General features: G+C 36.0%; 2 protein-coding genes across 7 annotated transcripts in view; both read right to left on the reverse strand.

Annotated features, from left to right (window-relative positions):
- Positions 1-763: 763 nt before the first annotated feature.
- Positions 764-1,785, reverse strand: LOC130090470 (uncharacterized). Of its 2 annotated transcripts, none has more exons than XM_056257861.1 (2): positions 1,132-1,785; positions 764-992 (listed from the first exon to the last, which is right to left on the reverse strand). In XM_056257861.1, exons 1-2 carry the CDS (start codon positions 1,631-1,633, stop codon positions 817-819), a joined length of 678 nt encoding a protein of 225 aa, XP_056113836.1. In that variant the 5' UTR covers positions 1,634-1,785; the 3' UTR covers positions 764-816. The 2 variants fall into 2 exon arrangements, with proteins under 2 accessions (XP_056113836.1, XP_056113837.1); XM_056257862.1 differs by having other exon boundaries at positions 764-956; positions 1,132-1,779.
- Positions 1,786-3,247: 1,462 nt separating this feature from the next.
- myom1b (myomesin 1b) overlaps positions 3,248-22,852 on the reverse strand; it is a 48,273-nt gene continuing 28,668 nt past the window's right edge. For all 5 annotated transcript variants that reach the window (XM_056257853.1, XM_056257851.1, XM_056257852.1 and 2 more), the window contains 21 exons: positions 21,299-21,420; positions 17,061-17,257; positions 16,847-16,973; positions 15,049-15,233; positions 13,590-13,704; positions 12,800-12,956; positions 12,141-12,247; positions 12,001-12,045; positions 10,651-10,787; positions 10,420-10,564; positions 10,274-10,333; positions 9,967-10,034; positions 9,776-9,889; positions 8,274-8,361; positions 7,901-7,939; positions 7,655-7,760; positions 7,265-7,428; positions 5,062-5,098; positions 4,913-4,935; positions 4,755-4,810; positions 3,248-4,618 (listed from right to left, as the gene is read on the reverse strand). In XM_056257853.1, coding sequence (XP_056113828.1) covers positions 4,358-4,618; positions 4,755-4,810; positions 4,913-4,935; positions 5,062-5,098; positions 7,265-7,428; positions 7,655-7,760; positions 7,901-7,939; positions 8,274-8,361; positions 9,776-9,889; positions 9,967-10,034; positions 10,274-10,333; positions 10,420-10,564; positions 10,651-10,787; positions 12,001-12,045; positions 12,141-12,247; positions 12,800-12,956; positions 13,590-13,704; positions 15,049-15,233; positions 16,847-16,973; positions 17,061-17,257; positions 21,299-21,420 — 2,353 coding nt within the window. In that variant the 3' untranslated portion in view covers positions 3,248-4,357. The remainder of the gene's footprint in view (positions 4,619-4,754; positions 4,811-4,912; positions 4,936-5,061; positions 5,099-7,264; positions 7,429-7,654; positions 7,761-7,900; positions 7,940-8,273; positions 8,362-9,775; positions 9,890-9,966; positions 10,035-10,273; positions 10,334-10,419; positions 10,565-10,650; positions 10,788-12,000; positions 12,046-12,140; positions 12,248-12,799; positions 12,957-13,589; positions 13,705-15,048; positions 15,234-16,846; positions 16,974-17,060; positions 17,258-21,298; positions 21,421-22,852) is intronic.

Raw genomic sequence — 22,852 nt, forward strand, 5'->3', positions numbered from 1 at the left:
CCAGGACCAGAACCATGAGGCGCATGTTCCTGATTCCTCGAGAAGAGGGCCAAGAGTGTGCAGAGTGTGCGGAGCTCTCGAGTGCTGAACGTGCATCACTCCCAGAAACCTAGTACATAGAGGCACACACTTCCTGAAGCAGTGCTTGGTTCCATTGTTTCATTCGCCTTCACCACTCACTACACAAACAAACAGCTCTTGAAGACAAAAAACCCCTAATAATGTGTATTACAGGCGGCCTTCTATACTTGCGTACGCACCGTTTGTGATGTCATGGACTGTCATCAGCCAATAAATTGGCGTGTTTGTCACTTGTGCTTCACACTGGTTACGCTGATGGTGTTCCCCAGAGTATCTTTAGCAGACGCAGCGAAGAAGTTTCACTTCGAAAGGGAACTTTGCTTTCTTTCACAAAACTATTGTGTTTCCCGAGAAACTTTGCGTTCCTTCGTAAAATGATTGCGTTCTAACAAGAAACTTTGCGTTTTACTTGCAAAAGCAAGTAAGCTAAGTTTTTCCTTCCATATTTCCATCCCAAAAGTTTTAAGAGCGAATCCAAAGTTTGTTGGGGAACACAAAAGTTCTGAGACAATGCAAAAGCATTGAATTATATATTTTTTTCTCCCATGTAATTTTTTTTACCATCGCTATGTCTCTTTAAGGGCTCCGTAAAGCCCTGATGAACAGATAGTTCTCATCAAATAAACCTCTAACACTGACTAACATAGTTACTATCCCTATACCAAGTGCTACAACACAAATACAGTTAAACCGTGTCCTCATGCATTTTTAATCATCTTTCATTTCACACACATTTCAATCCTCATTTGCAGTTTCAAGAGCTGCTGTAGTTTCCTCTGGGTTGGGCTCCGGTTCGGATGAAGATGTGGTTTCCGGTGCAGTTGTAGAAACGGGTACATCATCATGGTCAGTGTGATGTATGGGTTCAACCGCCTCTGTAAAAGTGGTATTATCTGCTTTAGACACAGAGTCTGTATGAAACAAAACCAGTAAATTACACCTGCCCCAACAAACACTCACTTTCACACATAAAGCCACATATATTGTTTGTCAGGATGCATGTAATAGGTTTATGTCTGTGTATTTCTGCATTTCTGCACCCTTTCTCACCTTTCAGCATTGCTGTGATCGTCTTATCGTCCATAGATATATTTGCAGATTTCTCACTTGGTGTGGGAGTAAAGGGTTGAGGAGTGGATGTATTTGAGATTGAGGAAGTCAGATTAGCTGGGTGTTGGAGAATAGGGGTATCTGAGGTTTGATTTTCAGGGGTTTGGGTACCTGGGGATTGATTTTCTGGGATTTGAGTTGGTGGGGTTGATGGAGTTGGCATATTTGGGGTTTGATTTTCAGGGGTCAGGGTATCTGTAGTTTTATTTTGGGGGTTTGGATTAGCTGGGGTTGGTGTTTGAGTTGGAGTGACTGGGGTGGGTGTTGTGGGAATTGATCTGGATGAAGGCTTTGTTGAATGACAAGTGGGTACAGGAGTCCCAGGTCCAATAATCACGTTTCCATCTGCATCAGCCAGATATGACATCACACCATAATCACCCATGTTTTCAATCGCATTCAACTGGCAAGAGCAAGAGGCACAAATTACACGGATGTACATATGCAATCAATAATGATTTCTTGATTAAATACTATAAATGATCAATCCACATTACCATGAAAGTGTTAATTATTTTGGGGTAGTGAAGACCTAGTATACATGTATGTGTGTGATCTAAATAATATCACTTACCAAGTTTACATAAATATAAAAAGTTGAGAAAATTAGTTACATTATTGCAAATCTAACTCTACTTCTGTGTTTTTATGAAAAAGTGTCAATCACTGTTATTGAGAATTGTGTGAATATGTAACCGAACCAATAAACTATAGTGTTAGCTGCAAATTATTTACATTTTCACACTAGTAAACTATTGCCCGGCTTCACAGATAAGGCTTAAACTTAGTCTCAGACTAAAATGCATGTGTGAGGTCAGGTGTTTTAACTGAAAGCAACTTGCACTGTCATATCTTAAAATATGTCAGTGCCATTGTTTTGTCTCAAGATGCACATCAGTAATGTTTTTGTACTTGTTACATCATAAGAATGGCGTCTACGCTAATATTAGCCTCTCTGTTTATCCCGAGGTTTACCGCACTCTGCCGGATCCAGGCCGTATCCAGATCTGATGAAGATCTCTCCCCTGTGAGGGCCTCCTTCCCTTCCCTTTACCTCTGCATCGCTAAAACGTTGTCGGGATAATTCCGATAAATAATTCTTTATTATAACTTTTTAAGGCCAGACAAGTAGTTTGTTGAGGGTTGGTTTGTAAAGAAGGACTACACGCCTGCGCACATATTTTATATTCAAAAGCACATACCTATAGACTAAACACATGATGCGCATGTGTACACCTTCTGCGTTTTCACGGGTTTGCGTTTCTGAGGTTTGCACAGAGATAACCTTTTTTTTTTCCTCAAATTTTTTAAGGCTTGCACCTTGAAATCTATTTCAGGGTTTGCGTTCTCGAGCCACCAGGCACTGTTTTGTGCGGATGAGCGGGCCGGAACGCGTCAAGTGTTTTCTGTTAGAACAGTGTCGTGTTAGCGGCCCTTAAGTTAATAACTAATTAACTCTTTGCAACGGAAGTGAATCAATCTATCAAAACTAACTTTATCTGGACCATAACTTTATTCTGTAGCTGTTGTAAAGCCAAAAAAATCTCTGTTACTGTAATTTCGTATTATCACTCACTGTAAATCTGCTTTGAAGCAATCTATATTGTTAAAAGCGCTATATAAATGAAGGTGTCTTGACTTTAATTGTGGCATAAATTATTTAAAATAAGATCCCTGTATGTTTTTTTTTCAATGCACTAAAAAAGTTTTGCACAATATCCACTTGGATGTTAATAGAAACTAATGTAATGAGCATGTTACATGTAGTATTGTTCCTATGCTGTTCTACAAAGTAGTTATTTACCCTCAAATTTATTCTGAACATTTCTATTAGGCTATGAAAACAAAAACAGTATTTGTGAACTCAGTTTCTGTGAGAGTGGGCAGGTTAGGTCTGCAGTTGAGGGTAAAGTTAGTGACCGTGTTCAGGTTGGTCCAGGTGTTCAGACGACGAGACAACATCAGCATCTCAGATGCAGGATTCAGGAAGGAGGGATGTGAAAGACGAGGACAGTGTGGAGAAGAAACAAGGGACACACTGAAACCACACAGGGAGTTGAGAGAATATGTGCTCCGTTTATTGGAAATAACACAGGAAGTCATATCATTATCTGTGAGGTAAAACAGGAGGTGAAGTCATAACTGCTATGCACAATGGGATCATACGTGCAGTGATTTATTAGCAGTGTGAAGTATCCATAGAAACCTTGCAGCAGGGCCATTGATTCATTTAAACAACATTTAAAGTTGTCTTTACAGCATGCATTGTAATGTGAACTATTTAGTGTTTTTTGTGAATCTAAGCCCCTGCTTTTCAGGGCAGAATAATGATAAACTGTACAGAAACGGAGCATCTATTTGTCCCTCAATTCAAAACTGTTGATCTTTTATGCGCATCAGTGCATCTGTTTCTTCTTACAGTAAAACTACATACGGAAAGCCACTCACAATACAATCTGCAGTCAAAACGGCATTCGTTTTCAAATCTGGGCTTTAAACTATTTTACTAACACCACAATGGAGAAAATGGTCAAGTAAATAATGCAGGTTGAGAACTATTATAAAGCTGGATCTATACAGAAAAAGATTGGTTAAAACAGTTTGTTTCCAATTAGAGCACTATTGTAAATGTGGGTACTGGTGGATTAAAACTTGGACCAACACTTTTCAATCTGCAACCAAGATATTAGCACCATTTTGTACACTCCACTAAGGATATAAAACAGTCAAAAGTTTAGAATACTGATTTTTTACAAATATTTTTGAGCATTGTCTGATCAAAATACAGTAAAAATTATTTTATAGAAGAATGATTTGTGAGGGAACATGTGACACTGAAGACTGGAATAATGATGCTGAAAATTCAGCTTTGCATCACAGGAATAAATTACTTTTTATTAAATATATTTATATAGGTTCTTTAAAATTGTAATCATATTTCAAAATATTACTGTTTTTACTGTATGCTTTGATCAAGTAAATGCAGCCTTGGTGAGCAGAAGAGACTTATATCAAAAACATTAAAAAATCTGAATTATTCCAAACGTTTGACTGATAGTGTACCTTGAGATATTCAATATAATAGGGCATTATTGTCAAAACTTGTTGTATATCTTTCAGAATCCTTTCACATCTTTCATTAATCTAATTGATTTTGAGATTTTCTTTATTTTTTCTTGCCGTGTTCCTCGTCTGGGATGAAGACACTTACGGTGAAATCGCCGCTCTCCGTACCGTACTTGTTCTTTACCAGGATGCTGTACTTTCCAGAGTCAGCCGTATTGACGCCTGTGATGGTGAAACTGGCAAACTTGCCTGACTCAAACTTCAGAATGTAGTGATCGTCCGAAACCATCTCACGTTCATTCTTCAGCCAAGTGACTTCTGGTACAGGGTCACCCGAGATATTGCAGGTCAAGTTCAAAGCCTATGAGAGAGAAGGGAAGAGACGGATGGAACGATACTAAAAACAGAACGTTTTTTTTTTGTTTTTGTGGGGAAATTATCTGTGGAGCTGTGCAGAAATGTTATTTTCAAACCGTGTGGAGAACCGTGTACAGTACCTTGCCCTCTTGGATGGTCACAACATCAGGCAGACCACCTGCCACACGAGCGCGATCTGAGAACAACACAAAGATTACAAATAACCGCTACACTTTTCAAAAGATACAGTTAAATTGATGTGTTAAACAAGCATGTATTTCTGCATTCATCTACTCACTTCTTTCTGCGATAGCTGCAGCCCTAAGGAAAAAAAATGTAAGATGGGAAAGGAAAATATTTGTAGTTATTCAATTTAGTTATTCGGTCAGTCAAGCTGAATATTATCTATCACAAATCACAAAACATTTTCAGCTTAAAGGCACTTACTTGAGTCTTTGAAATTCAGCATATGCATCGTCAAATGCTGAAAAGATAAAAATTTAATGTGTATGCATCATTATTTATTATAAAATAAATTTTTATAAGTTTTATTCCTCATTGGAGCCACAACTAATTGGACACTTTTGCACACTTAATAAATGAATCATGGTTGATGGCAAATAGCAGATTTCTACAACACTGAGAACATCTTGAGATCTTCAGGTGCATCCTGAAGAAAGCTGTGTCAAGCCAAAACACGTTGATCAACACTTTTAATGTTTTAATGACTAATAAATTGTTACGTTTAACCATGTGAGTGCCTTGGATTATTTTGTTGTTGCACCTCTCATGTATCCAATGTGTGTTTATACCCAGTTCCCTTGTTTTAGGACATCTTGAGAGTACAGTTTGCTTTAAATCTGCTTTAAAGTTTGCAACATTTATTGTGAACAGTGTTACAGAAAAATAAAACTGACTCTCGTAAAAAAGAAGTACACTTTAGCATATTTTAATAAAAAAAGTAATTGTAACGGAAATATGCTGAATGTAGTTTTTGCACGCTTAATTGCATTAGTTTAAATTTATATGAAATGCAATTAGTTGAACTTAAACTTAAGTAGGACTTAAAGGTGCTCTATGTAACTTTTAGCGGCCTCTAGTGGTGATGTTTCAGATTGCAACCAAATTTTACAAGAGCGCTCGTGCTCGAACTCATAGACAATACTGTCTATTACGCAAATATCTCGGCGAATACTAGACGGATTCGGCGAGCACCGAGCTCGTTGGGACCATCTAGTCGAGCTGAAAAGAACCATATAAGTTCCAAAGTTTTTGGTGGTGTTTTCGTGGAGATATTAGCAGAAAACCATCGGGCGCGCTGCAAAATTGTGGACGCCGGTGACGTCACGATCTCAGAAGAAAATCGCTCGTATCTCTGGAACGCAAAGACCCAGAGAGCTCAAATTCGGGGGAGGAGGTCCCAGGGGAACCCTTGCCCGAACGCTAGAGTGGCGGGCCTCGGGGATGCCCCCTACCGGATCGCCGTTCGCTGGGACCCCCGATTTCGAACGGCTATAACTCGGGGAGCCGGGCGAGTTGGACCTCGGGGGTGGGCTCGTTCGAAAGGCCCCGTCCAGCACTACGAACGATTAGAGTCTTGGGAATATTGATCAAAGATTGACTGAGATATAAGCCGAAAAACGTGCGCCTTTAACCGGACGTAACTCCCTGACCGTCTACAATAGACTATATATAAGGAGAGAGGCTCGGGAGCGCGCATGCACGTCACATCCGTTGGATTTCGCGGTAAATCCGACCCGGAGACTTCACATAGAAATAGGAATACTGGCCTTCAGAGGTAATAGCAAAACTCGACAAGTGGATCATTTTAATGTGTGATTACAACCCCTTCACACACAGGCAATAAAAAAAGGATTCATTTTAGTAGAAAAGTTACATAGAGCACCTTTAAGTACATCTGTATATGCAATTTTATTAATACTTTTATTGCCTCTGAAAAATGGTTAAAGTGTACTGCCAAATGTTCTGACAAGCATTTATGGTAAACTAATACCATAAATGCTTGAAAACCATAAATGAAACTTGAATGTCATGTATTTGTTTTGAACATATTTGTTATTACACATTTGTAATGATAAAGTTGCAATTTAGTACATTTAAAATATATATTGTGTACATAATGTAATATCTGTAATTCTGTAATGTAAAATAACACACTATAGTTAAAATTATAATCAAGTACTTACATGTGCTTTAGTATGTTAATCAACACATCAAAATAAGCACCACAAAAGATTATTAATACACAGTGCTGGATAGCAACTGATTAAATGTAATCTGGATAACGTAATCAGATTACCAGAATGAAGTACTTGTAATTATATTATATTACATTTTAAAATCAGACTCCAGTTATTTTCTATTGATTGCATTATTACATGTTATTCTCACAATGGCAGTGAATTATTCATAATTGATAGATTCTCCCTACTACTACTTTTTAATCTTTTAGAAATCTAAATTTAATAATAAATTTAATTCATCTAAAATAGATGTTCAGAAACTTGTGATATGATATTTTTGCCATATCACCCACCCCTATTAGACACCAAAGCATGTGACTAGTTTTTGGCACAGAGCTATTATATGGTGTGTGTGTGTGTGTGTGTATGAGCACGTGTTTCCTCACCTTGTCCAGCCAGTTCCACAGTTCTGCGCAAACCTCCTTTCCCATCGAAGAACTCAATGGCATATTTGCCTTTATCTTTGTCGGTGGGCTCAGAGATCTGCAGCCACAGCTGCTCACCCACCACACCACTCTTAATGCGCTCGGTGAAGGCGATCGCAGCATCCCTTTAATAAAGCATACGTACACACGCACACAGTAAAAACTATACTCTGTCTCCAACTACAAGTGACCACAAGCTGAGAAAGTAAAGCCAACATACTAATGTTGAATTTAAACTACTTTTACAAATCCATAAAAGCCTCCAGTAACTTCAGTCACCAGTAAAACTATGGGTAAAGCATATATAATATACAGTAATTACAGTAACATTGCTTGATGAGACGTTCTTACTTGTGATGCCAGGTGACGTGCAGCTCGTCGTTGTAGTAGTTGACGAAGGAGTAGAGCCTGATTCCCTCCTCTGTGCTCTGGATCTTCAGTTGAGTGGAAGAGTTTGCTGGACAAAATGAAAGTCAACATCTGCATTGCTAAAACTACATGTTTAAATGTGGACATTTAGAAGACATTTTCAATTATGTTGTTTACTATGTCCTCATAAAAATCATTTACGCTTGAAAATTAGGTTGTAAATCTTACCGATAACACTGAAAACCTGATTCATCATGTCTTTGAATCCTGGAAAAAAGAAGTTAGACATTTATTTACAAAAGATCAAGTATTATTAGCATCTTTAACATACAGATCAAATCAAGAAGAAATAAGTTTCTTCACATTTTCCACATCAATTGTGGGGGAAAATCTGTGCAATTCTGGGATATGGATTTAATTAGGATAAAATCTTTGGTAACACTTTATTTTACAGCGTCTATGTTTCACATCTTACTATAGTAATATCATCAGTAAATTATGCATATTTGCAAGAGCACCTTAAAATAAAGTGCATAAGGTAATTCTGGAGAGTTTAATAATAGTAGCTTTTAGTACTTTTAAAGCAAATTTCTGCTGTTACCTTGGTCAGTAAGGTTGAGGGTGGAGGTGTCTTTGCCTCTGTCATCCTTCAGAACTACTTCATATACACCAGCATCCTTTTTCGAAATCTGCCGTTGACATAAACAAAATTCATTAAAACAATTACATGCCTAACAATTTAAGTATGTGTGCGATCCATAGACTTTAAAAAAAAATAGGTGCGATCGATCTCTAATCTAACACTACAGGAACACAGGCTATTCCCCTGCGCTGGATGCTGTAGGGCACAACAATCTGACAAAAGCAGAAAGAAAATAATGTAACAAGCAAGAAGTAAACTTGAAAGAGTATGAAGACAGATGCACAAAACAACAAAAACATATATGCAAACAGATATTGCTAAAGAATGATCATAGGAGAGAAGGACTGAAAAGCCAAAACTGTAAATATGGGATAGAAAAATAATTCACCAAATCACAAACAGAAATGACAATGAGCAAAACGGAGATATTGTATAATGGGTCAAGAAAGTAAGAGAGAGAAAAAAAAGTACAAATTAAAAGTTGTGGAAATTGTTAAAAACCTACTGTATATAAACTATCGTTCAAAAGTTTGGGACCATGTTTAATCTTTTTGAAAGAAGCCTCTTATTCTCACCAAAGCTACATTTATTAGATCAAAAATACTGTAAAAACAGTAATATTATGAAATACTATTACAATTTAAAATATATTCACATTTTTAACAGTTATTTATTCATATGATGAATAAGCTGAATATTCAGCATTATAACGCCAGTCTTCATTTTCTAATATGATTTGCTGCTCAAGAACATTATTAATTAACTGTATTAATATCCCATATTTTATATAATTAAACATGAAACAGGTGTGCATATTGAAGCATTAAAAGTGGTAGAGTAGTTTCCTAATATAATTCTAGTATGTTTTATGTCAATATTATAACCACATTATTTACTTTCTCACAATTTTACATTTACTAATTCAAATGATGTAAGCCATGTACATTGTTGTTTGTTATCTGTCCTTTTTTATGACTTTTATTTCCATAAAAAAGTCTTTAATTTAGAAATCGTTTAATCATTTTTTGTCCTGATTTGAACTAAAACAAGAGAATGAATAAGTAATATGTTGCAATGAATTAACAACAACGAAGGAGTTAATTAATACAATTATGCTTGTAACTTGTGGAAACGATATACAGTATAGTCAAATTTATATTCAAATTGAATCATTAAATATTAACTAAATGTTTGTGTAAGTTGCTGACCATATTTTGTGAATTTATGAAGAGTAATATCTAGGTAACCCACTATAAAAAAAAATGTTTTCCAAAGTTGCAAGTAAAACTAAGATTACTGGAGTACGTTTTATAAGAAAATACTACAGCACTTCAAAATTTTACATTTAATGCAATTTAAGCAAGTTATTTGCCGTTTCTTGTAAAATTGGGAAACAATTTCTAAGTGAAAACTGTTTCTACACCAAATCATTTTCTCTTCATGAGTAAAATCCTTCTCACCTGGGTGATCTCCAAAGTTAATACTCCTTCAGAGAAATCCAGTTTCTCATTGACCTTGACCTCTCGTCCATCCTTATACCACAGCGCCACGGAGTCTTTCTTCATATTACCAACCTAGATCACATGATAATATGTCACAAATAAAGAAACAGGCAGCACTACAGTTGTGTTTTACTAGAGAGAAGACTCACCTTGCACTTCAGTCTTACACAGCACTCAGGTGTGACTTCATAACCGAGATACTCCACGAAGTGTGGACCTTACAGTGCAGAAACAGCAGTGAATAATGTACAAACACAGTGGGTGCACACTATCTGGAATGACATACGCCCATACTATACTACTAGTACTTTTTACAGTATAATATGTACATTCTATGGATCCATGGAACAACGAGGCCATGTGATGATGTATTATATTACTGTTTGAAACATTTAACACATTGTTCACAAGCTTTTAAAAAGAAAAAATGTTACAGTGTTTATACAGTACTCGTACCTTGCTTTCTATGCCATTCTTTTCTCTGGAACTCGGATTCCTTTTGTAACTGCTTGAACACTGAAGGAAATGAGATGCCGTCATTGGTACAAACTCTATTAGTGAGATACATATATGTACATGTATATGGACTTTTAGATTAGTACCATCTCCAATTAGCACTAGACTGGACTGGTTAGTGGCTTTGCCATCTTGAAGCTGGAAAGTGAATGTTCCCTCGTCCTCTTTTCCCAGAGACTCCATGAACATCTCAATAATGCCAGTATTTTTATCAAAGTTCATCTTGTATTTCTACAACACACAAAAACTATGAATGCAGAAGCAAACCAAATGAGTGTTTCCAAAGAATTGCACAAGTAATATTTCATCTCTCTCACCTCTCCCTGGGAGATCATATTGTCATTGAACACGTATTCAACTTTTCCATTGGCAGAGATTTTTTCAGCCTGCAACCAGAAGCGAACTTTTCCCTTCTCCAGCAGCTCCACGGCCAGCTCTGTTTTCAGAGGGATGACTGAAGAAGAGGGATGAAAGTGGATAATAGAAAGTGTAATAACAGAACAATAGAACAAAACAAGAATTCGGTCCTGCCGAACATTATGTTCATTGTATTGGAGACATATGACGGAATGGAAACCTGGATACTTATGCTCTGTTTTGTATTGAAACAGCGTCTTCAGCAGGCATGACGCAATAAAAGTGACAAGTGATGCATCTTTCAAATGCAACCTAACCATCACTTTGTCCTAACCAATGAATAAGCGTCACATGACGTGACATTTTAAATTGATCTCATTTAAAAAAATCATACATCACAGAGCTGTATTTGAAAAATCATACTGTATGTTCTGATGAGCACTTCATGCAGTAATTTGCTTTCGTTTATGGGACAGAACAAAAACTTTACTGTTTAGGACACTGTAAGGGTGGCACTGTGTAATCAAACTGTTATTTCAAATAATTTTTTTTATATAACTATCCTTGTGAAAAATAAGTGTGCTTAGTTGTGTAAATCTTAAAAATATTTATTTAAAAAAAGAGTGCTGTCACTTTCATGATTATGTTCCTTAACACACTTAAGTACACTTTTAATAATGTCAATCTAAAAGTTCAACTTTAAAGTAAATTTTAAATAATTATGTTTTAATAATCTTTTGTCATGCTTTAAAGTACACTTATTTTGATGTGTTGACTAATACACTAAAGCACATGTGAAGTACAAGTACTTGATTACAATTTTAACTATACTCTTAAATTTGTATTGTACTAAATTGCAAATGTTTTATTAGAAATATATTTAAATATATGACTTACAAGTTGCAATAGAAATAACAGAAGTATATTTTAGTTTACCATAAATGCTTGTCAGTACATTCAGAATTACATTTTAACCATATTACAAAGACAATAGAAGTAATTCAATTATATATAAAGATGTACTTAAGTGGGTCAAAAAGGCACTCTAATTCAGCAAATTGCATTTAATATAAATTTAAACTATAATACATTTTCATTTAATTGCAATTGATATGCAATTACGTAAGTGTCCGAAAACATTACATTTCCATTCACACTTAACTCTATTCTTTTACAGTATACTATTTCCATAATAAGTACTCTTAAAAGTATGCTAATGTGCACAGGATAGAGCAAGAGCGCACAGTACATACATTTTTCTTATAAATACAAACACCGATAGTGTGAAACCTTATATAATGTGTACTCACTGGGGAATTTGTGGTCATGGCTGACCTTCAGGAGTTCTTTTAGAGCTGTTAGGAACAGGACAGTGAGAATGTCACAATCAACAACAATGTTAACTTGGCACATTTTAACATACAAAAATGAAAAAGGGAGGTAAACTTACCTTCTTCGGAGAGTGTGTAGCTGGCAGACTCTCCATCAGTGTGTGTCACGAAGCAAGAGTAGATGCCCAGGTCATCTTCTGAAGGCGTATTAAAGATGGCTTTGGACCTACAGATAAATATTGAGTTACTACAAAATGATTTCATGCTAATCTTTTTTTTTTTTTATATATAGCCCTAGAAAGGTGATTAAATTGTTTGTTACATTTCATAAATAATATGTTTCAAAGCTTTATAAAAAATGATTAATCAGAAGGTAAACAAGCTAGTTGAAGAGATATAATTCAGCCAAAAATAAAAATTCAGTCATCATCATTCAATCCCATCAACGTGCGGGACGGGGCTTTTCCTATCATTATTTTTAGGGATGCTGATTATTAGAATCAAACAAATAAATATCGATAGTCTCTTTGAGAACCGATACAGTATCGCCAAACATAATATCACGATATTCCCGTGAATCAATATTTTCTTGCACCCCAAATATGCATATATCTGCCTAAATGAAGCATGGTACATTCAAGCTATTTCAAAGCATGAAGAAATTATTTTGACAGTTTTTTTTTTTTTTTTTTAAATATGCCATTGTGATTATCATAGATGAGTTTCAAGGGATACAATTGTTGACTGCAGGAAGACTCATTAGCACGTAAATACTTACTTGTTACCCTTGGTCTCCATGGTCATGCGTTCAGGTTCTGTCATTTCTACGTAGTTCTTGGACCAGACAAATTTGGAGTCAGCATTGAGGTTAGAGCACTCAAAATTAAGTGAAACGACGCCGTCATCGTCGACATTCACAACTATCTCGGTAGTACCTGAGAGAAAGAAATAGTTTGTTGGCTTTTTTTGAGGCTAGTTAAGTTTAGTTTATTTTGGTTTGCTTTAAGCTTAGCCTGGATTTAAAAATCACTTTAGCAAACAGATTACTAGGTAGCACAATGTTTATTATGTACAGATTATTACGTGTTTGTGTTTGTTCCATTCCTGTTGTTCACTCTGATATACCCATATATGGTTTTGTTCAACAACTAACCATGAACTGCTCCATCTTAAAGCCAACATTATTTACAATCAATTTCACTACTGTAATAACCAATTTCTCAGAGTTAAATAGGATATTCAACAGACAAAATGGCAGGAATAATTTTATCCATTAGGAATTGATTGGATCATAAAAAGTGTTCGGAGGATATGGTCGGAAAAATAAGAAGGAATGGTGGGGTCATCCAAAAAGGAAATCATTTCAGAGGCAGATCATGTTATTACATTTTGAAGAAAGATCATGAAGAGAAAAGTATGAATCGTACACAACAGGACCAGGAACATGCATTAAGAAAGTACGTTTTTATTTCAAACTGATTTCAATTTTATCTTCGGTAGCTATTTTTTCAGTACAATAAAATGTTACTCGCAAAATTTGTTTGATTTAATTTAGTCCAGTTTAGTACCTGGTTTAGTCACTGCCTCCACCGGTTCTGTAGGTTCTGATGCTCTTCCTACACCAGCCTTGTTCTGAGCGCGTACACGGAAAACATACGACTGTCCCTCCTTTAGATCCTTGATCTAGAACAATGAAGAGAAACAACATTTACTAACATAAACCTACCCTTGTGAAAAAAAGAAGTGTTGTATTAAATATGCACTTGTAGTGTACCTTAAATCTGATAATATATTATTAATCAAATAAAAGACCACTTAAGTGTCCTTCAAGAGAGTACGCTTTCATGCCTATTTTTCTTAACACACTTAAGTACACTTTAAAAAAAATGCAGTTTGTAATTTAAAGTACATTTTAATAATATGTTGTTGTGCTTTAAAAAAGTACACTTATTTTGATGTATTGAACATACTAAAGCACATTTAAAGTTACTTTATTATAATTTTATCTGTAGTGCGCTATTTAAGATTACATTTAAAGTTAATATATTTTCAATGTACTAAATTGCTACTAAACATTCTTATTAAAAATGTGTAATTACAAATATATTTAAATACATGACATAACATACTGTACAAGTTTCAATAGAAATGATTAGTATATTTTAGATTAGCATAAATTCTTGGCAGCACTTTCTGCAGTTCACTTATTTTAAACACAATAAAAGTAATTTTGAAATCACAGATAAATATATAATTAAGTCCTACTTAAGAGGTTAAAAAAATGCTCTAATGTTCAGCTTATTGTATTTAATATAAATTTAAACTATAATACATTTAATTGAAGTTAACATGCAATTAAGTGTCCGAAAGCATTACAAGCAGTTTGCACTTCAGTATAATCTTTTAACTTTTTTTTTTTTAAAGTATGCTAAAGTGTACTTCTTTTTCAAAGGGGTCAGAATCTTTCTAAACTGATCAGGGACAGGTTATCGTCCCGGTCTGCTTATAGAGCTAGTACTAGTCTGCTTATAGTCTGTAATATTTTTTTTTTAAATTAATTAACACACAAAGATTAAGTCCTACTTAATTTGGTCAAAAAAGCACTCTAGAGTTCAGCTAATTGCATTTAATATAAATTTAAACTATAATAGATTCTCATTTAGTGTCCAAAAACACTACACTGTAAAAAACTTAACTGATTATTTTGTGTTATCTTTTTGCATGGGTTTTTTTTTTGTTTAACTAACTTATTTCGATAAGTTGAGGACATGAAAACTTAAAATTTCTTGTTGTCTGGACAATCTAGTTATCTCTACACAAAAAAATAAGTTGAAAAAACTAAATTGCTAAAATATTTTTTACAGTGTACATTCAGTTCACACAAGTTCTTTTCAAGTATATTATTTCTGTAATAGGTGTTCTTTTTAAAAGTATGATAAAGTGTACTTCTTTTTCACAAGAGTATGCAAATGTCACAACCTTAACAAGCCAACTCCACTGGCCCACGGCTTCCACATACGTACAAACCTTCATGAATATCTTGTCATTAGCTTTCTCATTGACCCCTCTCCACATTTCAATGTCTGCTTCAGCCTCCTTGATGTCGATGTAGTATCCATTGACACCATCTCGACCCTGGTAGACAGGTGGTTTCCAGAGCAAGACCAAAGAGTCTTTTCGCACCTCCTGTACTTGGAGGTCATGGGGTGGTCCTGAAAAAATGTTTTAACGTAGTTTAAAAGCGTATCAGTCAGAGCTGATGTGATGAACGAGAAAATGTTCTGGACTTTGTCATCAAAAACATGCTGTAGAGTCTGTAGGATGTACTTTAGATCTACATGTGTATTTTATTCTAATGGAATGATAATAATCCTATTGGTAACTATGGGTTCTAAAAGATCTAGTTTTTGTTAGTCCTTTTTGAAATCGGTATCTTTAATAGTTACTTTAATCTTTAATAGTTGGAACTTTAATAGTTCCAAATTATGGTTTTAATTTAGATTTTTTTGCAGATTATCAGTGTGTTTACTATCCCCTTGTGAAAAAGAAGTGTGCTTCTTTCTTCATACACCCGGCGCAATGCAGTGCTTATTACACACACAGGGAAGCACAGCAGAACACAAACTAGTCAAATATTAAAAATAAAAGGGATTACAATGTAAAAGATTAATATTGTGTAAAGATATGGTGGAATCCGGCTTTGCCCGTAGATGGTCTGCTTGCGCGCTTTAACCTCGTGCACTAGCAGATCCGTTTGCGCTCTGGAGAAGCGTTCAGTCTTTCCGCTTGCAAATTCCGCCATGTAAATAGCGAATCCGCCATGGTGAGCGCAACTGGCTTTTAAAGGGAATGGGAGATTAGACTCTGATTGGTTTATTGCACGTAAAGCCAAAAACACACCCATTACTCATTAAAGGGTAACTAAACCCTAAAACAACTTTATTTAGTTAATGATCTGAAAGACTGGGGCTTTATTAATGCTGTTCATTGATTCGAGTAAATTTTTTGACATTTGGGTATAAAGTGTTTTAATTCTACAATATATGGTGTAAAAACGTCTGAGTGCTGCCCTCTTCAGGTTGAATGGTGGCTACTGCAGTTGAATTTTCCTATTGGAAGTTGTGGTGCCCTGTGACATAAGCAGGCACCAGCTCACCACCACCTTGCCTACAGAGAGACGCAGGTCTCAGTTGCACCCCCCACCCTCCGCAGGGCTCTGCCCACTTTTCCAGGCTCTGACCAGGGGTTGAGTTACCCTTTAAGAGAATAGGGACAACTGTTTTAGACCATGCGCCGGACACACCGACCATTTTTCCCGTCGTTAAACTAGCAAAAGTGGATGCGGACACGCCCTACGTGCACTTGCGTCGTGTGCTTTAGACCCTTAAACCATATTTCAAAAGACTATAGAAGTAATAATTATGAAATTACCAGCCCGTTCTTATCCTTTGGCGTCATACATGTGACGCTTTGGACATTTCGTCGAAATCTTACGCACATGGCATCCTTTAGCGTCAATATGAGACGCAGATCCCAAGGCGTCATAACCGTACCCTACCCCAGACCTAAACCTACCCATAACAGTGCGTGTTATATTGACGCTAAAGGATGCCATGTGCGTAAGATTTCGACGAAATGTCATTTGGCGTCACCTATATGACGCCAAAGGATGAGAATGCGTTGGAAATTACATATAAAAATATGTCCCACTTAAGCGGGTCCCAAAAGCAATACTTTTTCACAAGGGTCACCTTTACTGTGGGTAAGCATTACAGCTCTGATAATAAATAAAAAAAATGTATTATTCAAATTAGTTTGTGCCTACCCGGTACAGCAATAGTCCACTCCTCACACTTGAATACCTCGCTGGTAAGAGACGGGATGCCCACACCAGCCATGTTGGCAGCACGTACCTGGAATTGGTACAGCATGTTTTCCTTCAGCTCTGAAACCTAGACAGAAAGAAAAGGTTGGAGATCAAAAATGGCAAATTCCATAGCCTATTATTTTGCCTGTTATTACATAAATGTGCTACTTACTCTATAAGCTCTCTCACTGACAGACCTAATGTTCGCCTCATGCCATTTTCCCGGGACTCCATTGATGACCTCACGGTAATCAACAAAGTAACCAGTGATGTCAGCACCACCGATGAAAGTGGGTTGTTTCCAGGCTAGTACCATCGAGTCCCGCACACATTCCAACACATTGATACCATAAGGTGGAGCGGGTGAAGCTGGCATAACAGAACATTACAGTTAGCAGTGAAGCACTATTACAGTATAAAGGAAACTAATGATATGAGCGTGTACCAGCGTATGTGGAGCAAAATATCCAAACCAGGCACAGAATTGTAACAATACTGACTGGCACTAAATGACATTGCAAGTTGGTGAGCCCAAGGAGTGTATCGTGTAGTAGGGAGGGTGTCCAGCATATTGTCAGTTGTTGCTGGTGGCATAAAACAAGCCAACGAAGATCCCTAGATGCATTTGTGAGGATAGTGATGTTATTTAAGGGCTTAAAAAGGCTGTAGCTAAGAAGACTTACCATATATAAAAGTTCTCTGAGAAGATACCCCATTTGAGAAAAACAGATTGTACCAGCATGAAACTAAAAGAAACTGGTTTTAGCTGGATTTTCCAATGGGGTTGACTGACCAGTCAATTGCTGCAGTCTATCCAGCAAGTTATATTCTGTATAACCACAGCATGACTACAAGGCTGTTAAAACAACTGCAATATGCTAATTTTATGAATTTTATGAATTAAAACTAATTTTATGAATTTTATCTTATGTCCCTTGTGAAAAAGAAGTGCGCTTAATTGTATTGAATGTGCACTTGTAGTACAAAATTTGTACAAAACATTTACTTGCAGACAATATAATATTAATTAAATAAAAGGCCACTTAAGTGAACTTAAAGAGTATACAGATTTTTATGACTCTTTCTTAAGTCACTTAAGTAGACTTTTAAAAGATGCTTTTTTCATAATGTGAAAAGGTTTACATTAAAGTACATTTTAAATTATTATGTTTTAATCTTTTGTCATGCAAAAGTATATGCTTATTTTCATCTGTTAAAAAATAAATTAAAGTAATTGATTATTTAATTGCAGTGTGTTATTCAATATTACATTTAAAGTTAATATATTTTAAATATGCTAAATTGGAACTCCATCATCACATTTGTATAACAGTAAGTGGGTCAAAAAAACATTCGAAAGTTTAGCTAAATGCATTTAATGTAGATTTGAACTATAATGCATTTTCATTGAATTGCAATTAACATGCAGTTAAGTGTCCGAAAACATTACATTCAGTTCACACTTAAGTATGTATTCTTTTAAAGTATATTATTTTCAAAATAAGTGCTCATTAAAATAAAAGTATGCTAAAGTGTGCTACTTCTTTCACAAGGGACAATAAGACAAATTGAAAATAATAAGCACATGAATGATTAATGAGTGCACTTTATAGATTGCAATAAACTAAATAAGTGTTTAAAAAAATAAAGAGTGAAAAATTCAAGTTGGAAAATGCAAAGAAAAGAATTAAAAATGAATGGGGGGAAAAACAACAACAATAAGAAAGGTGAAAATGGAGACAGGCCAACACTGATGAGGGATGCCGATGGACGACGTTCCAGAGAGTTGGCTTTCTCTCTCTTCTCACCTGAGCCTCTTCGTCCTCTCCCTCGCTCTCCTGCTTTCTCTTGTTCCGGAGGAGAGTTTACTGACGACTTACGATTTTCCGGCAATTCTGTTGCTGACTCCTTTTGGATGAGGTTGGGCTTTAACAATTCATTGCTAGAGTTTTCAACCTTTTTAGAAGTTTTGGTTTCCTGCCCACAAGCAGGTTCTGGTGCCCCCTGACTGGCTCTCTTGCCCTGTTTTCCTTCATTTAAAGCAACTGGATGCCCTGTGTGGCCAGTGTTGTGACCCCCTCCCTCAACCCTTGCACTAACATTAGCTATGCATGTTAGAGGCGTGTCAGCAGGGGAGTGAGGCGCCACATGCCTGCCCACTCCACTAGTGCTGTGCTGGGTTAGTCCGACCCCATTACCCCCCGACTCCAGACACACACCATGAAGAATACCGCCCCCTAAAGGAGTTAGCAGAGAAAACAGCAAGAGAAAGCATAAATCAAATTCAAACACTATCACATTCAAAATGCTTCACATTTATTTACTTTGATCTAACTAATCAAGTTCAGAGGAAAACTTAAGCAGAAATCGGTTTGCATGCAAGAGAGAATCAACTTTGCTTTTTTATTGTAAAGAGGCGATGAAAACGCAAAAACGTTTTATTTAGAATACATGAGCAAGGAGAGATGAAAAGAAAGCGTAGAAAGTAATTTGGGAGAGAGGATGCAGTTATTTAGTGTAGTTTATGCATGTGAATGTCACAGAGGGGTTTTGTGATGACTTTGTGCTGAACCTTTATGAAAAAAGCATCACACGAGTGTTACATCAAGGCACATGAAATTCACTGAAAGACACAAGATGCTACACACTACAACATGTTTGCATGCTGACTATCCCTAGTGAGTATCTATTTTTTTAAACTTTTATTTTTAGCATTCATATTTAAAATTAATATTTAATTATAATTACAGTAATGAACTAAAAGAAGGGAAGAGCAGGAAACAACCTAACACTGTTTTTGGCGGCCATTTGTGTACATCCACTTAGTGATTCTCTAACGTATTTTATTTGATCTAATTAAAAAACATGCAAGACACACTAAAGTATTTGTCATAATGTGGGTCTTGTGTCCTGTCATGTTTAGTGTATTTAGTGTCTTGTCATTAGTTATCCCAGGTGTTTCTTGTTATCCACGCCCCCTTGTTATCCTGTCTGCTCGTTTGTCTCTGATTATTTAAGCCCTGTGTTTCTGCCCTGTCTTTGTCAGTTATTGAATGAATGTATTTACGTACCACGAGTGTCTTGTCTGTTCTGAGTTTAGTCTGAATTATTAAAGTCTGCTGCTGCATTTAGATCCGACTACCGCCTTTGCTTCCACGCAATTCATGACAGTATTGTGTCAAAAACGATTTATTGATTGTCATATAATAATGACAATTTTTACTGATTAAAAATAAACTAAAAACAAACAAAGCAGCAGCATAGGCATGTGATCAGCTAAGGACAAAAATAAGGAATATAAAATATGCATGTAATATGTTAATATGAACATACACTACTACTACAGCTGCTAATAATTTTATTATTATTATTTATTTATATTATTCAAAATATTTATATTTTAAAAAACCTAAACAAAATAAATTAAATATATTACAATTGCAACAACACCGTTGTAGTGTAAAAAAATAAAAATAAAACAGCATTATAGATTTTTTTTTTTTTTATTATTATTTTGTTATTTTTATTATATTAAAATAATAATAAAATTTCAATACTTATATTTAAATATTAGGTTTTATATATTAGCCGATATTTTTACTCACATTTGGCGCATGGCGAGTGTTTATTTTGGTGCTGCTAGTTCTTGAAGTTGGAAGCTATGTTATCCATGCATGAAATATGTGTATTTTTTATGTATTTGAAAATGCAGCATCCCCCCCCCACACACCCCAAAATATATACGAAAATCAGTAACAAACTACTTTTGCCAACCAAAAATATCTTATATCTTAAGATATTGCATTGCAGCCAATCAATCAAGCAATCAGAGACAAAAACACTATGAAAAAGTAGCGTTATGAGGTTTTAGTTTATGATTTTTTATTTGAATTGTGTTTTATTGTTGTATTTACTGTGCATTTATCTGTAATTTAGTTTTTTTTGCCATAAAATACTGTTTTGATTAGAAAAAAAGTGTGCATAATAAATGTGCGTTTCATAAAGGATAAGTGAACATGACTTAACACAAAGTCTTATGGTTGTTAAGGTGCATGAACTTAGAAAATGTGAAAGGCATGCAAAAGGGACAGGTGTGAAAAGACTGAGGGAGTGGGCAGGGGTGTACGAGGGTGAGCTGGTTTGTAGTCACCACTACGTTGGATCAGTTGTGACCCAAACTAGAGGAGGTCTACAAGTCCTGACCCCGTCTACTGGGAGAAATGCAGGGAACGGAGCTGGAGTTTGGTGGTTGTGGCCCTGACACTGAAGTGCCATTTAGGACGTGTGAAATGCGTAAGTCAAGAACAGTGGGCAGAATTTAAAGTGAAAGTTGGAATTTAAAGTGAAATCATATTTCAAAGATCTGAATAATATCCAAGTTATATCAATAGGAGGTCACAGATAACTTACCAATAGCAGCTTTAACTTCAATGGCTTCTGATTCTTGTGAGAATTCACTGATTCCAGCAGCATTGACAGCTCTCACTCGGAAAATGTAACTCTCGCCTGTGGTCAAGCCATGACAGACAAACCTGCATAAACACATATGGACAGATATGTTACCAAATATATTTATTTTATAAATATATAAAATCAGCATAGAGCTGCATTCTTTGTGTTGCGGGAAGTTCATGTGTCAAGTGTGCCAATCGAAATGTGACTGCGAAACAGACTGTCCTTAACAAAAATGTTGCTATAATAGCCTAATACAAATGCTAGAAAGCCTATGCACTTGGTAATTGTGATTTTTTTTTAAATAGTCTATTCTGTTTCATCTGTTTCATCATTAAAATCTATTTTCACAATCATCTTCTTGACAGAGGGGGCAGGGTAGCCCGGCGCTGGCCCTGGCCGGGACCTTGATACCGCGGCTCAACCTCAGGACCACTACTGCGCAAACTTGACTGTCTTTTCTTTTTTTACAGTCTATGGTTCAGACCAATGCGTAAAAAACAGCTGAAATACTACAATTTTGCTCTCGGACAGTAGGTGGTGCTTATTGAAAAGCAGAAATATCCCAGTTACCCAAGTACACAAAGCACTGCGCAACTTACCTCTTATAACGGAATAGAAAGGAAGTCAAACAGTATTTACATGTTTTCAACCAGCTGATCAGATTTTTGTATTCCCTATACTTATCAAACAAACCCAAATACAAGAGTACAAACTAAGATAAGTGAACCTGTTCTCTGTTTATCACTGCCTACTTAGCAAAATAGCCTGTTCGTCAGTATAATAATAATAATTATCATTATCATTGTGGTGTGGACTCTGCTATTCTTTTACATTTAGAACGATATTTCGATATAATATATATTGTTATAGTATTTTTTTTGTCTTCTTTTGGGAAAAAAAATTGTAGGAGGAGAAAAAAACTAGAAACTGACCAATTTGTGTCTGAAATGGACACACCAAGCCAACGGTCGACCGTCAGGCAATGTCGGGCCGTTTTTGAGCATCGGTCGGCTTAGTTTTTCCGGTGTTGGTTCTAGTCGGACACCGTCTGGGTGTTTTGGGTCGATTTAGCATGTTGAATCGGTTGGTGTCGGGCCGTCGGTGAGAGAGAGAACTCTGATTGGCTGTTCAGCCAAGCGAACGAGTCAGTGCACAAGAATAAATGCGAAAGTGATGAAAGCGAGCAAAGGGGTCAAGACGGTAGCCTACAGACAGAAGGCTGTTATAATTTTACGCCATCTTATCTAAACATTCAAATGCATGAATATTTTCATAATAGCATGAGCCGACTGGAATGAAGAAAGTGATCAGCATGATTGATATTCAAAATGGTAAGCAAGCACTGCTTTGTTTACGGTTTGTATATCTTTAGTGCTAGTTTCGGTTTCCCTTTTTGAATGATGAAAATAGACTATTGATACCTGCTATAGACAGATAAATGCTTACACGCAGGCGCAGAACGCACTTGCTAGTTGACAGTCATTTTACAACAAGACTGTGTATTTGATG

The sequence above is a fragment of the Rhinichthys klamathensis genome, unplaced genomic scaffold, assembly GCF_029890125.1.
Source record: "Rhinichthys klamathensis goyatoka isolate OS25496 unplaced genomic scaffold, OSU_Roscu_1.1 h1tg000145l_1, whole genome shotgun sequence".
Lineage (NCBI taxonomy): Eukaryota > Metazoa > Chordata > Actinopteri > Cypriniformes > Leuciscidae > Rhinichthys > Rhinichthys klamathensis.

Coding starts and splice junctions, on each gene's coding strand:
- LOC130090470 (XM_056257861.1), bottom strand. CDS start 1,633: ATGTACATCCGTGTAATTTGTGCCTCTTGCTCTTGCCAGTTGAATGCG. Junction 993..1,131: donor GATCACAGCAATGCTGAAAG/GTGAGAAAGGGT, acceptor TGTTTCATACAG/ACTCTGTGTCTAAAGCAGAT.